The 15,686-nt window shown below is 38.4% G+C and overlaps 1 protein-coding gene across 2 annotated transcripts; it reads right to left on the reverse strand.

Moving 5' to 3' along the window:
* Nucleotides 1-477: 477 nt before the first annotated feature.
* LOC115677616 (serine/threonine-protein kinase STY13) lies at nucleotides 478-5,205 on the reverse strand. Of its 2 annotated transcripts, XM_030600800.2 has the most exons (6): nucleotides 3,951-5,195; nucleotides 2,580-2,701; nucleotides 2,124-2,332; nucleotides 1,868-2,042; nucleotides 1,334-1,468; nucleotides 478-840 (listed from the first exon to the last, which is right to left on the reverse strand). In XM_030600800.2, exons 1-6 carry the CDS (start codon nucleotides 4,258-4,260, stop codon nucleotides 634-636), a joined length of 1,158 nt encoding a protein of 385 aa, XP_030456660.1. In that variant the 5' UTR covers nucleotides 4,261-5,195; the 3' UTR covers nucleotides 478-633. The 2 variants fall into 2 exon arrangements, with proteins under 2 accessions (XP_030456660.1, XP_056173617.1); XM_056317642.1 differs by lacking the exon at nucleotides 1,334-1,468 and having other exon boundaries at nucleotides 3,951-5,205.
* Nucleotides 5,206-15,686: the final 10,481 nt, after the last annotated feature.

Consider the following 15,686-nt stretch of genomic DNA (forward strand, 5'->3'; position numbering starts at 1 on the left):
CGAACCAGGTCGGCCCGGCGGGGACAGGTTCGGATGAAAGAACAAGATGCTTAAAGAAAAAAATTGGTGAGTGCATCCAATACTTGTTGATAGATCATTGAACAGAAATGAAATGAATTAGCGTGTATTGTGGGTATGTGATCTTTCAAGAAAGTGGTGGTTTTGAATGAAATGGGGCAAGTTTTAGAAAGACTCTGCTCTTTTAAATAGTGGCAGAAGTGTATCACAACTGGTTCAATTCAATCCCAGATACTAATCAACGGCCCGGAGCCTCTCAGTCTATATTTGACCAAGAAAGGAACACCATGAATGAACCAGAACTACATTGAAAAAGCTTGTTTTGTTCTCCTCTGAATCATTAGGGAATCCTTCGTCTTGCCTATTCTCATGAAGCTACACACTTTCTGTGCCCACTATCACTTTCTCTTCAATAAATCATCAAGACCCGCCGGACGGGCCAGAACTATACAGACGAGATTTTCCGAGAATATAGTAGAATTCAAAGCATCATCAAGTACCAAAGTCACGCAATAGCGCATTCATTCAAGTACTCGTCACAGATTTCTCAAAAAAATATATATATCTTTAGACTTGCTCTAAAGGGTAATTCGATTGTGGATCGCCGAACTGAAATCAGGGTCCTCGGGCAGGACCAAAGCAGATACAATTCGGAGCCTGATCTTCAGGTATCATACCTCCTCCTTTGCTTGTATCTATCGCTTCCAACATCCTAACCACCTCCTCCATTTCGGGACGCTTCCTTGAATTTCCGTCCCAGCACTTACGCATGATGTTCGCCAAAGAACTGGGACAGCATCTCGGTATTTCAGGTCGCACGTTCTGTACAGAGGAAAAACAAAGGCAGGATGAAATTCTTACAATAATATGAAATCTACCCGTTTATGCCAGCAAATAGAGAGATTATGTCGCCGTGGGCACACACAGATGTTAGGCAAGTGAGATTCTTAAAAGTACACTCAACTGTCTTCATCAATTTAAGTTGACTTCATTATTCATTAGGAGGAATCATTTGAATCAGAGTCTAAAATACGCTATAGGAAGAGTGAGAAATGTAGTTGTCAACCATATGGTTTCATCAGCAGCACTTTGGGAATCAAAGCAACATATATGATTTTGTAGTGTGTAACATCACGTCAGGGCACGAGCCATGCCTTAATTTCTAAAGCTGCAAACAGAATATAAAACACTCCCAAGAAAGGCATATGAAAGTTGATTAAGTTAATAGGACAACATGAAAAATAAAGCACATTCAATTGGGAAGAACACAAACCCAAAAGGTCATGTAGAAGCAAAACTCGTTCAGAAAACTGACCTGTCGAACCACAGCAGATGACACATCAGCGAAACTTAGATCAGGATACGGCATATCGCAGCAATAAATTTCCCATAAGCATATGCCGAAGCTATAGACGTCACATCTTCTGTTATATGGCTTACCGTCAAGAACCTACAAGCAGTCTCATTAGATTCAGAAACTCGTCTTAAGAATGTAGAAAGTACATCAATTATCAGTTATTTCCACAACGAACAAACACATTATTATAACAAATTTCTCGTGGTTGACGGAAATTTTTTAGTAGCAGGAGCAGGAGTCTATCAAAGGAAAGCACAAAAGAAAATGCCTTTCTTAGAAAGGAACCAGTGGAGTAGTTGAATATTAACGGCCAAAAGGAAATTTTTCAAAGAAAAAAAACAAATGAAGGCAAATCATATTGTTCAATTTACAGTTCCCGCATTAGTCCTTGTAAGTGCAAAAATTCCGTGCAGCTATCAATACGTTTTCCCCCTTTATCTTCCCAAAATATACTAACTTAACAAACTAAAATGAGATGGCTTTAAGTAGTACCTCAGGAGCCATGTAACCAAGGGTACCGGTTTCACCGGTCATATCCCTTGGATTTTGAGCTTCAACACGCGCTACGCCAAAATCAGCAATTTTTAGATTTCTGCGGCCATCCAACAGCATGTTTTCCGTTTTGACATCCCGATGTACAATCTTCTTCGAATGTAGATAGCTCAAACTGCAATCCAATAATTTTCATATGATTAAGAAATGCAACATGACAAGTTTCTTAGAAAGCACAACTTATTCGAGCACTCACCCTCTAGAAAGATCTAAAGCTAGCTGGATAACAATTTTGAAGGGAAGTTTCTTTCGCCTATTCCTTATCAGGTACTGTTTTAAGGTCCCACCGGGAAGATACTCTACGACCACACAAGAAGCTCTAGCAGGAAGTGAATTCGGAGGCTCGTTTGAAGGGGTATTTGATGGAATCTTAAGATTGGAAGTCCCCATTGATGCTCCAACAAACTGCAATGGCATAAGACTGTAAAAGGTAAAATATACGAGCCAAATATGTTAACTAAAAGAATTGAATTTGACAAGTGGGAAGGAATTAAAAAAAAAAGCTCTTCTAATAGGAAAAACTATCATAAGTCCATACAGAAGAAAAAAGAGATAATTGTAGATAGAGGCACCTCCCTTTATCTTCTGTATGGGGTGAAAACAAGATCTTTCATGAAATGCACATAACAAAGAAAAGAGAATGAGATTGTACTTTGGTAACATTAGGATGGTCAAGCTTGTGCCACACGGCAACTTCTTGCTGAAACGATGCCCGCAAGGCAGCAGTTTCAGCCAATGTTGCGATACCATCCTCGCCCCAGTCTAACAACTTCACTAAAATATGGAAAACAGAGAAGTAAGAAAGCCAAAAAAGACGCCAGAATTATACCAAGAACAGAACTTAAGCTAAGTACCTGAGCTTTCGTCAACAGAAACATATTGAACTAATGCATGCAATAAATCTAACTGAATTAAAAGTCATGAAAATTTCACAAATATACAAGTTACTGGAGTTCAGTAACCAAATTATGCCAAACAGGTTGCAACAAACAACAGGTTATATTTGAAGCACTGAATATGATCATTGATTTGTCTCCTCCATCTCCAAGCAATCCATCTCAAAATATCGTATCTAAACATCATCAGGAACTTCAAACCTCACCGGTATTCCAGAAATTAATAAATTAGCGCCTTGCTAACATGGGACTGGGAAAAGCCAAAAAAGGAAGCATGTATTTTGTTAACAATAGACCTCTAGATGAAGAAATGAAGAAGAAATCCAACTCCAAAGTCACTAACCTCTCATTTGCATATATTCTATCCCTCAAGTGCCAATTGCAAGGCATTGTGAGATTACATTCGAATTTAGACTGACTCTTCTCATTATTCTACATAGTATCTAATTTGTGAGCTACAATTTCATCTCAAGCATTGCGACATCTCCATGATTCGCCAAATATTAGAGCATATATCACAATTGCAAAGACAGTGATTATTGCTTTTTGACTCAAGATTGGCGACAGTTATTTGCATTAATCTTCAATTACTCTGAAGTTTACCAGATCGTCAACCCTCACCATCGGTCTTGGAGCTCTATAAACAACAACATTTATTGTTGTTTGGTTGTACAAATGTTCAAAATGTATTACTACAGATCAAGTCTAACCGACCTCCCTATTTGACCTGAGTCATAAAAACCTATACCGTCATTGAGGTTCTTATATTTTACATATGCATAATCACATCCATGTGCAAGAAGATACAACACGAATCTAGCAAAGCAACCCTCCACTCAAAAAAAGTCTGAGCTTAAGCTGGCAGTACATTTATAGACTCTTCATTAGAGTAGCTAGGTCCTCAGTAAGCATTTCGCTGAATTGGCAGTAGGTGAAGCAACAGCTCATAACATGGCTCTTGAGCTCCACAGATACATTAGGCCCACTGGCTTTGACATATAGCAAAAGCACGGGAAGAATTTCCACATTCTGATTAATCTTTCACCTTACCAAGCAACAACTATGATAAATCTCTAAGAAAGACTAAATATTGAAACAAGAATAAGAGAAGGTTAAAACTTAAGTACCTGCAACATCCTGGTTATCATAGGTGCCCCTGTAGACAGTACCATGGGTACCATGAGCAATGACATATCTTGTGTCCAGTTTTGCCAAATCAATCTCCCACTCTTCTTTAGGCTTTTGGTTCTCAATGCTTCTTGACCAAACCCTGCTTAGATGCTTCTCAAGCTGTATGTCCAAGCTTTTTAGATCAAACTTATCAGCTCTCAGATACAAGTCTTTGCTGCTCAGACTCCCACTCCCCTTCCCCTTTGGGACCACATTGCCCTCTTCCTTCACACCACCAACTCCCTCAATTTTCTCCAAATCCATCATCAAACAGAGTAAATTCACAACTTTGAATCAAAATGAATACAAGAAAACCACAGAAAAATAAACATTCATGGGTTGGTCCATTTCACAAACACAAGAAAGACAACTTTTTGGATCGTGCATGATACCCCTTCCAATGAAATTGGGCTAAACCCTTTGAATGCCAATTTGGAAGGAAACTCTCAATTATGTGACCAGACGAAAAGAAAATTCTTCTGTTCGTGAAAGTCCCACCAATGAGAAAGGAAAAAAATTGGAGCTTTTGTATTTGCGACCCTCCAGCAATCCAAATAATCACAACCCATCTTTCGTGCCTGAAAACATGACAAGATGACTAACGTAAACTATTAAAAAAACGACCTCTGCGTGATTAGTCACAAAGACCATTGACCCAGAATTGGGAACTGTTAGAAAAGATGAAACAAGGAGCTAGGAGGAGGAAAAAACATGTATTTGTAGCTGCAAGCGGAACAAACGTTTGAACACCGCACAAGGGAGAAAAAAAACTAAGAATAGAAAAGAGAATCAAAGAAACAGACAGAGAGACAAAGACGGAAAAGTTGACTTTGAAAGGTAACAAGATGGAAGATGACGGGAAAGTATTAAAGGTCAAGTCGGTGGTGGTGGTGGTGGGTGTTGAAGCTGCTTAGATAAAAAAGCCACGAGAGATGGATTCTCATGACATCAATTTTACCATCAGCTTCTGCAACCACCCACCCAGACCAAACAACAAGTGGGAGAAGGAGAAGGAGAAGAAATGGGCACAAACAGAAAGACACCCAGCAATCGTTATCTGCAGCCAGGGAAAGTCAGTGACAGAAATCGTGTTTTCGTGGATGAGAATTTTTCAAGAAGTGGGAATTCGAGCTATAATGTTTCCAACAGAAACGAAAGCAGAAAAACCAGAGCTCGACAAAGAGCCAGAGAGAGAGACGCGTATGTCTGAGCTAAGACAGCCTAAAATAAGGGCCCCCACCGCCACCAGATACTGTTTCGAGGAGAGAGAAAGAGTGAACGTGGCAGATTTCGCAATCCTGGCTCTTGGCTCTGTTCAGACAAAGTCCTTTCTTTTGCCTTATTTTTAGGTACAAGTCCTTTTGTTGTTTCGGCTCCACCTGCGAATGAACGGACGTACCCCTTCGGCCGGCCCGTGGTACTGCTTGTCCTTGTCCTCCTTCTTGCTTTCCTTTCGGTTTTCTTGGCAGGGAAGACGGTGCCGTAGCCCATATGTCCTTTCAAGAACTCTCCCTTCCTTGAACCATTCCATCATGGCTCTAAAGTCCTCCTAAAGCTCCTGTTTTTCAACCATTCCATCACCATCAATGCAAAATAAAAGAACTTATTCCATCACCACAGTTTGATATACCAGATCAGATTCATTTATATTATAAATAGAAGTGATCTTTGGACGGGTCGAAGGGAGCGGAGCCAGAGATAGGGGCCGGAGATCGGCATGGTATATTTTACATAAAAGTGTGCGGTCCATTGCCTCCGGCCAAAGTTGGGTGGACCAGCCTTTCTCTTGTAAGCACATTGCCTATGTCCACACGTTTACCTTTTTTAGATTGAGTGAGCCACCGCCTGTTTATCATTTCTATTCGTTGCATCAAAACATCATTTTTATCCCACTCTGCATAAGATACCAAATTACCAATGTTATTTCTAGCACTTTTATCACAATAATGACATCGAATAAACGCCGAACTTAGTTACTTAAGCTTTTTGGTGAATGATGATTGTCATAATATTTCTAGGATTATAAATTTAAATAAATTTAACATATAGAATCTATTATATTACTTCAAAAGTATTTGCGAACACAAGTAGAGTGTGCAAGTGAACTAATTATAAATTTAAAGAAAATTGTCCAACCTCGTCTCCAATCGAAAAGGTATTGATCTCTATATAAAATGAATGGAAGAATATAGTGGACGGGTCCATATAGAAGGAAAGTACTTACTCATACCGATTCATTTTTCTCCTTAGGTTCTCCGCCCAACGATGAGAGCTACATTTAAGAATGATAGCCCAAGAGTAAAAGGGTACCATATCTTTCATGAGCTCAACAGCTCGAAGCCTCTGACCAGTTTGTCCCTTTCTCAATCACTACGTAGCGTGGAAGGATTCTCGACTTTTTGAGGCAACGGTAACGGGCTTGTCAATCTCAAACGTCGGCATATATATGAATTATGTAGTCACGACTCAAATCAAATATTCCATAATCGATAAGAAATCTTTATGGTATCACCTAAGGAGAGGCTAACCGCACTACTGAAGCAACATTCATACTCCTCGAGACGACAGAGCAAGCTTATCGTTCACGCTATGTTTGGTAGGAGATAAAAACTATGTTCTTCTCCCGTTTGGGAAGCTTGTAGAAGGTTGACGAATGGAAAAAGGAAGGGAAAATATGATGATGGGGTGCGCATGTCGTAGATTTGCCAAGCATATATTAAAAGGCAACAATATTGGATGAGCTCAGCATATTGAGTGGATCATGACATTTCAATTGCGAATCTAGGCAACGTGGCACCAAATCTTGCGTGACGAATGCTACCTGATCAGCACACGAATATTTGCGTTTAATTATATTTAGCCTTCAAGGTACATGAATAATTGAACGTTTCGTGCCCTCAAGTTTATTGTCCATTCTTCTTATTCCTACAGTTGTCAATGAGCCATTCGTCTAAGGCTATCCCATATTAGCATAATAGAACATATGATGGGAACGACAATACCCAGAAAAATTGGCCATTTAGCTTGGTGAATTAGGAATTCAGGTGTGAGACTAACCTATTGGAAAGATTTTATGACAAATGGTGAATAACCTTACTAAATGGCTACATATCATCTTAAAAAAGAATTTGAAAATCACACCATCGTTGTTTAACTTTGGCGTCCGTTATCTCGAAGTAGACATGTCAATGCCGTCTAGGAGACAGACTAGAGATTTGGCTGCCATGGTTACCATAAGGATGGATGCATCGACTCCTGACTAGTTTACGCATTGAAAGGTCAATCCGGCCTTTAGAGACTTTATCTTAGACTTCTAGCATCAATCAATAACACCACTTTCGCGAACCCAATTGAAATTTCATTAGTGCGTTGCGCATCTCTCGCGTTTTATTTCAACACCCGAAACCTTGCTACGATACCATAAGCATACTCGACTAGAAGGCGGGAATAGAAAGTATAGCGGGCACACCATTTACGAAGAAATGTACTTCAACATATTGATACCTTAGCTTATCAATATATTGACATTCTCCAATCTCTTTTTCCTAAATTAGTTCTCATCAAAATTTTATAGTGACGCAAGCGCTTTTTAGGTTCACTTGACACGGTGCAAAAACTTCAAGATTATTGAAACACTCAAAGATCTTGAAGATGAAGAGTGTTGTTGAATCCCAGTCCATATGATCAATTTATCATGAAATATGAAAAGATAACCATAAAATTTATTATCTTATTCACTGTGTAAGATTGCTGGGGATTTATAATCTCCGGTCTATGTTTGGCCCATTTTTTCAGAAGAGCATAATTCGTTTTGTTCGATGTTCAGACAGACCAAGACCAACGTGGATTGGCCCAAGGCCCATGTTTCCCCCGATACCCCATGTTCCTATAGTTGAATTACATTGCCAATTATCATAAGCCTTCCTAAGATTGAATCCAAGGTCCATCATTGCATTGCATGTATAGGTTCCATGACCTTCGTGATGAGAGAGATTATTACGCAATCAAAGATCGTGCAATCGGTAAGACATGTCGCGTAACGAGTTAATGGTTGTACTTACATATGTGTATCTGGACACGGGATAATTGTCCAAAAAGTCCTAAACCTATTTTATGGTGGCTAATTCAGTTCTCAACTTTTCAATTGTGCCAATTTAGTCCTAAACCTTTCAATTGTGTCGATTTAGTCCTAAACCTTTTGAAAATTTGCCAATTTAGTCCTAAACCTATTAAATCGTCAAAAGGTTTAGAACTCAATTGACAAATTATCAAAAGGTTTATGACTGAATTGACAAATGGTTTAGGACTATTGGCACAATTGAAAGATTTATGACTGAATTGGCCGGCGCACAATAAGTTTTAAGACTTTTTGGACAATTTTCCCCTTGGGACACCGACATTGATTTGAACTCCTCTTATGTACCTCTTGACCATGCCAAGACGCGAGATTGTTCGTTTATGCGAGGATGATGATGGAACTTAAAGTTTACAAGTAGAGTTACATCATCGATTTATTAATTTGTTATATCATGTCATCGTCGAGCTACTTGTCGTAGCTCTAACTTCCCATGAGGGAAAGTGCTCGAGAGAAAATTGGACTTATTACCTCATGGGGCATGCAAAGTTCAACCGGCAACTAAACACCGCTTCTAATCTTCTCCATTATTCGATCTCTTTCTATGCTTTTACAACGTGAATGAAAGTCTATCGTGGATTATTTAATCGTCGATCCGTGATACATCCTTCGATTCAGATAAGAAACCCGTCAAAGTTCATGTGGGTAGTCCAAATATGGAACTATTTATAGTGTATGATATAGGGAATTGGACATGCATTTATGCGGTAAATTCATGCACGCATGTCCGGTCGTTCTATCCCTTATTCAATATAACCGCACCGTCTTTTAAGATTTTTTTTCTTTTTGGTCGAAAGAAAAATTTCATTCATCAGAATAATATCCGAGAGGTACATAGAAAGCATACAAGCCTAGCAAATCCCAAACAACTGCGGAACAAAGCAAATACTAGAACGCAAATAACAAAGCACAATATGAAGCTAAAAGCACACTTTCATCCCTCAAGAACAGATTTGCCACTGTAAACGTTCGGCGACTAATCACTAGATTCAATGATGAGCACACGCTAAGATCCCCCACTCCATTTGTAATGGCTTGCGACGCGCGTCTAGGTTTAACGTCCTCATCACCATTGCCGTGCAAAGACACTAATATCAATATGTTGAAAAAACACAAATCAAATACCTACAATGAGCTTCTAGATCTATATTCTAGGTCTAGTTCGAGAGAGTAAAACCCTCAGATTTAAACTTAAATCTATATCGAGAGAAAATAGGAGCCTAATCTCAAAAAGATTGTGGAGTCACATCCCAAACATCTTCCTCAATGGCTGTCGACTAGACGAATGGTTGAACTGGACTTCACGTTCACCCAAGATCAGGTACAGAAATTTATTCATACACACAATCTCCCAAAACAGAGCGGAAGATAAAAGAAAAGACAGTCAAAGTAAAGGAAAAGAAAATCAAAGGCGAAGCATGCTTTCCGCTTCAGAAATTGAAGTTGAGAGTCTACACGAGAGTTTCAAAAAATGGAAGAGTTTTTGGAAGATGAAGAGGTTTGCCTTGGGAGATGAAGGTCTTTTAAGATCTAAATGTTTTCGACGATAAGTTTTGTTTGGTTGGACTTATACATTTTAGTTCTTGTTTTTTTCTATGACTCATGCAAATTGAATATTCTAGTAATTTATAGTCACTATGAAACCCTAAAAAACGTTCGAAATATACCAATATGGACATGCGAATTATATAAGTTTTTTTTTTATCAATTTTAAATTTAACGACATTAAATTTTCTTTTTCCTCTTTTTTTGAATGCGACGATGGGGATGAAGGGCATGGTAGCGTGCTTGGGAGGGGGCCGGGGACCAAGCCTAAGAATTCTTTTAGTGGGGTTAACAAGGTAAAACGCATAAAGCACATTTCATAACTGCACCATGAGATGAACATATCACCGGCAATTTGTGTCGCATCAATATTTTCGTGCCAATTATTTTTTGTCGCAATAGAAAAGTTTCGATGTAACTATACAATTCTTTTCATTTTTCGCCAAATATGAGTGAAAACCTATTAATTACTCACTTCTTTCTCTCGTTCAAAATCGTGCACGAGACTTTTATCTTGCACGGCTCCTAAGTAATAAAAGAAAGAAGAACTCATATGTTGGCCGGGTCCGCCTCATCTGTGGGGCCCAGCCAATATGATAAAAAGAAAAGAAACAAAAACAAATCAAAAAAGAAAGAAAAAAGGGGCTGCTACGTGTGTCCAAGAGAGAGAGCCCAAGGAGAGCTCACCGAGAGAACAGGGGAGAGAAAGGAAGAAAATGGGCTGTAGCTTGTGGTCCCGATTCGAGAGCCAAACGTTGTCGGAATTGGCTCAAATTTTAGTATGTTGTTCGTGAGACCGAGGGTTATGAGTTGATCGGTTTCGTTAGTTGAGAACCTCATCCGAATTCTCCAATCGCGATTTGGGTTTTCACTTCCGTTTATGTAAATCCACCTTCGTGATTATGGAAATGTTGTTGCATTATTGATGTTGTAACTCTAGTGTGTGACTAAACAAGAACTTTGTAGATCCAACTATTCTTGGTGACTAGTGGAAATTTTTTGGCGGTCCGTGATTTTTCCCTCATTATATTTTCACGTTAAATCTTGGTATTGTTCGTTGCATTTGTCTCCTTATAATTGCGAGGTTGTATTGCTGGAATATTGTTGGCTATAACTAGAATTAAGAAGATTTCAGTCGGTTTAGTTTGAGGGAGATATTGATCCTAGATTGGGTTTAATGTTTGGTGAATTGTTGCCCGGCTCTCCCCAACATCATCTTCTTTCTTTTTTTATTACCTTCCTCTGTTTTCTTTTTATAAGGGCTAAAATAATTTATTTTGGCTTTTTGACCCCATATTGTGGGGTGGATCTTGAAAGATATGAAAGAAAGATCTCGCCCTCACTTTACTGAAAACTGATTAAGAAAGTCTTGACTGATTCATCTAGAAAACAGAGTCCAACTTGCATGTGTCAAGCATATAGGGCCGTGCAGATAGATATATGCTTTTATCTACCACATGTGAATTGCTAGTGATAAGCCGGAGGAAGGTGAGGATGACGTCAAGCGTATCGGTTTTACGTTATATCGTGTTGTGTTGCGTCATATTCTAATTTCTCTCAAATAAATTTGGTTCGAATATGAATCATGCTCTCTTACCATGTAAAAAATTATCACTGTAAATGTAAATGGAGAAAAAGCACAACGATATGAATATTGTCAAAAAAGAAAGAAAGTTATCTTTTTCAGTCATCTTCATTGTATTTTGTTAATTTTATGGAGCTATCATCTTCTTTGTTGCATTTTGGTCTGCTCATGATTGATGGGTTCAATTTCATAGCATGAGTTTCTTAGCAGGGTCAAAGGTTCCAAAATAATTTAAAGAAAACTTAATGCCAAATTTGAAAACTTAAGAGGTAATAAGCAAGATGAAAAGAGGAGAAGGGAGTGAGTTAGTTTCTTTTTCTTCCTATTGGTTATCAGATAGACACGCGACGTACACTAAACGATCATACAGTTGGAGGCAGGAGAAGGGAGTGAGAGGTGGTGATAAACACTCCGCTCCCTTTTTAGGCTCCAATTGTTTTGCAGAAAATGAATGATTTAAAAAATATTTTCTTAAAAACGATCGCTTGTATCGCTTACAGAAATAAATGAACGAATAATATTTTCATTATCCACAAAAATATTTAGACATAAATTGTTATCAATAATGAAAACATTTTCCATTAACTAATTATTTCAAGCGATATAAGCGATCATTTTTAAGAAAATATTTTGCAAGTTATTCATTTTCTACGAAATAAATAAAGCCTTAGTGAAAATTTCTCGATGGACTCAACAGAAGTGCATGAGAAATACTGCCAAACCCTAATACTGTGAAAGTAATTAAGTGAAGTATTTCATATACAAAAACCTAAAATAGGTACCCACCCATCGTTGGCCGCGTTGGTTTGCGCTCAGTTTCTTTCACGAGAGGTCCTGGGTTCAAACTCGCCTATCGGTAATTTAAGTGGGGGGTCGTGGCGGTGGGATGCTGCGCTAGACCTCCTCGAAGACTAGTCGGGCATCACTTCTCGCCGGCCACGCGGACACCTCGATTATCAAAAAAAAAAAAACCTAAAATAGGTGCTTATAACAAAAATGGTGCTTATAACTTTCCATCATGATCTACCCCCAGTTAGAGTGGCTGAGCAGGAAAGTAAAACTAATCCTTATCTATGCACATCGGGAAAAATGCTAAAGAAAATATGAATGCTAGAACTTCGGAGTAGACTATGTATCATGCACCAACTCCTAGTTTCACATAATTTCACGCGTCCATCCAACCACTCCAAAGTCAAAGTAAGCTTAGAGTACATTCTTCCCTACAAGAAGTGCCGAGACCAATATAAATCTCCCCTAAAGTCTTTCGAGAATAATTAGACCCCATCTAATTAATGATGCTTGGGCAGTGGGGTTGAACAAATCGAAGGAATTGAATTTTGGGTCTTGCGTTTAAACCACATTCCTTAATTGTCATATTTACAATCTCATAATTTCATTGCCGTTATGGTTTTCTAATCACTTTATTGATTGATGGGTCGCAAATACGATGTCACCCACAATTCTATTTAATCAAATTTGCATGTCGGTATTGTACATGGTATGTTACCCACCAACCATAAGCGTGATTGAAAAAAAAGTCTCTTTCAATCGGGGATAACGGAAAATTTAACCCTTCGTTAAGAACGACAACAATCACAGTTCTTTGTTGTCAGATTATTTCATGATATGCGAAAAACAATCGTCTAATTACTCGTCACTCCTAATCCCCCATTACTTTCACTCGTATCAACTTGACTTTCGTACATAGATAACACCCACAAGAAAAGATTTTTGTTACCCGTGAGGCGCACATATAGAGAACATAAATAGACAAACGAGAAGGAGTTCATCGGGAGCAACTAACAACTCGATAATGCAGCAACCCTCACTCCAAAACTCACAAAATCCATGCAAAAAAATGGTTAACACCCAACCCTAGGTCAAAACTAGTTGCATCAAATCAATAAAAAAGCATCTCCAAGTCTCCTGATAAACCTACCGACTCATTGGGACTTGGGGCAACTGAAGGAAAAGAAAAAACTTGCAGGCTCAAATGGCCACGGATGCTACAAATTCAAATTGTACCTAATGAGTTGGGCGTTTAGTGCCCTAGACAAGAAAGTTAGAAGCCCCATAATTTGTTTCTAGGAGATCTCAAATTTTCCCATAAATTTATAATAATGAAGACCTGTGTGTCCTCGTGTGGTTGTCAATGACCACCAGAGAAGAAAAGACCCCAGCAAAAACATGACAGCAATCAAGACAAGAAAGGAGAAGAAACCAAAAACCCTAGCGAATAAAGAATCAAGAAAATATTTGACTCCCATACGTATGAGCTGCAGGGCTGGCCATACCTCATCTGTAGCATTGAAGATGCTCTTCCCAATCATTACTTACTCTTTTGTAGCCTGTCCTGTCGTTTTCGACTGGAGGCTTGCACTTAGAGGGGCATCATCGCTCATCAGGATTTTGAAAGGCAAATTAAATAAGGCGATGGTGAATCTGCCGGTGGTATCTGACAGGCGCTACAGTTGCTGGAGAGTTTGTATGCTTTGCGGTTGTGGTTTTGTGCCAGGAAAATTGATTAATTTAAAGTACCATGGTTCTCTGGGAGTTCTCTGAACTCATGCTTTTGGACAGGGTGGGATTACCTAGGACCCCCCCGCATGTTTCGGTCGATCCTTTGTAATGTCAACTGTGTCAGAGAGAGCTGACCTTTGCTTCCTCTCACAGAGAGGGAGAGAGAGAGAGCTTGATTATTGTCCTAGACTGGTTACCACTTTACCATCTTGTTGTCGGGCTATTACATTCAATTTTTTTGAACTCAAAAAAGTGCATGGTCAATTTTTATTGTTCTACTTTTGTCAAACGTATAGTATAATTGACTCAATCCACGTATATTGAGTCAGCTGCTGCGTTGTGTGTACATGATGTGAGAACAATTATTGAAGAGTGCCATAGTTACTTTATTATAGTGGGATAGCTGTTCAAGGTTTTGAGTTTGCGCAGTGAAATGTTCCACTTTTGTAACGAGGCGGTATTTGCACACTTGGCTCAATTAATGTATTTTAGTCTAATTAAACTATTAAAGCTGGAAGAGAGGAGTAGACACACTCAAATTGAACCACTGTAAATTCTTTTTGTGCAATTTCTTTCCCTAAAGGTCTTTAATTTCGCATCATTAATTGCTAGTTCACTCATGTGTAGAAGCAGATTTTTTTAAAGGGGTTGGTTATGCAAAAATTAGTTTTTACATATTTGAAAAACCAATTGATCTCCTCTCTTGATTGCATATTTGGCCCTATCGCTCTTCACACCGTAGTATATGAGAGTAGCATTTTGGACGGCCTCATTACAAATGTGATATGATTTTAATATAAAAAAAACTTGCTAAGATTTACGCCCTTCATTCTTCGGCTTTATGGTTCATTCAACCTGCTTCTTGGAAAATGATTAGCCAATATATTCTTAGCTAATGATGCTTGAACGGTTTCCTACAACGAGTTTTTCTATATTGTCAAATATACTTAAAGTTGTTTAACAAAATTGGTTTTCGAAATACGAGGCAAACCTTATTGTGCATTGAACATGACTAGCTTATTCAAATTCCCACTTATAATTTATTATATCACTTATCATATCAATTTCTTGACTTGGTTTTTTCATGTACTAAAAATTATTTTCCCTCTTTGTGGAAAAATGCCTACGACAACCCCCCCCACAAAATAAAATAAAAAATAAAAAAAAGGAAGAAGGAATTATAGAATATGCCACCAAAATCCATGGGACCATGGAGTAGGTACTGGGCTGAGCGAATGTATGGAAATATGGACCACTCTTGTACTCATAATGAAGCTCTAGGTACTTTTATTATTATTATTATTATTATTATTATTATTATTATTATTATTTTGGTGATTAGAAGCACCGGGTATTTATTTATATAAAATAATTTTTATTTATCTTTCAAGCTTATGCTAAAACCCCCATCCTTCCCCGGTCAATCATAAACTCTCCAAATTTTCCATTTCAATACGCCCATGATGTCGACACTTTTATGACATTAATTAATGTGTGATGTAGGCCACAGTCACATGACCTAGGAAGCCCGAATTGAATGAACGTACATTAGCCATAGCCTAGCCTCCAAAAAATTATTTTGGGCGCCAAAATTGGTCGCCAAATGCCGCCCACATGAGGAATCTAACCGTAGCATTTTGTTGCTTTGTGGAATATACCTGATGATTGGCAATAGTGATGGAAAAATTAGAACGTGATGTCAATTAGCTTGTTTGATGATGAAGATGATAATTCAAAATCCACCTCCGAAAATTTGAGGGTTGAATTTCTTTACTGAGGACTAATAATCGATTAAAATCTAAGCTAAAACCCGTTTGTTACGGTTAGAATTCATTAGATTCGATCGAATTATTAGCGATCTCATTTCATCTTATTATTTACGGTTCGAATCATTCAAATTGATCCGAA

The sequence above is a fragment of the Syzygium oleosum genome, unplaced genomic scaffold, assembly GCF_021117445.2.
Source record: "Syzygium oleosum isolate NSW1041296 unplaced genomic scaffold, Sole_v2.1 Sole_v2.01, whole genome shotgun sequence".
NCBI lineage: Eukaryota > Viridiplantae > Streptophyta > Magnoliopsida > Myrtales > Myrtaceae > Syzygium > Syzygium oleosum.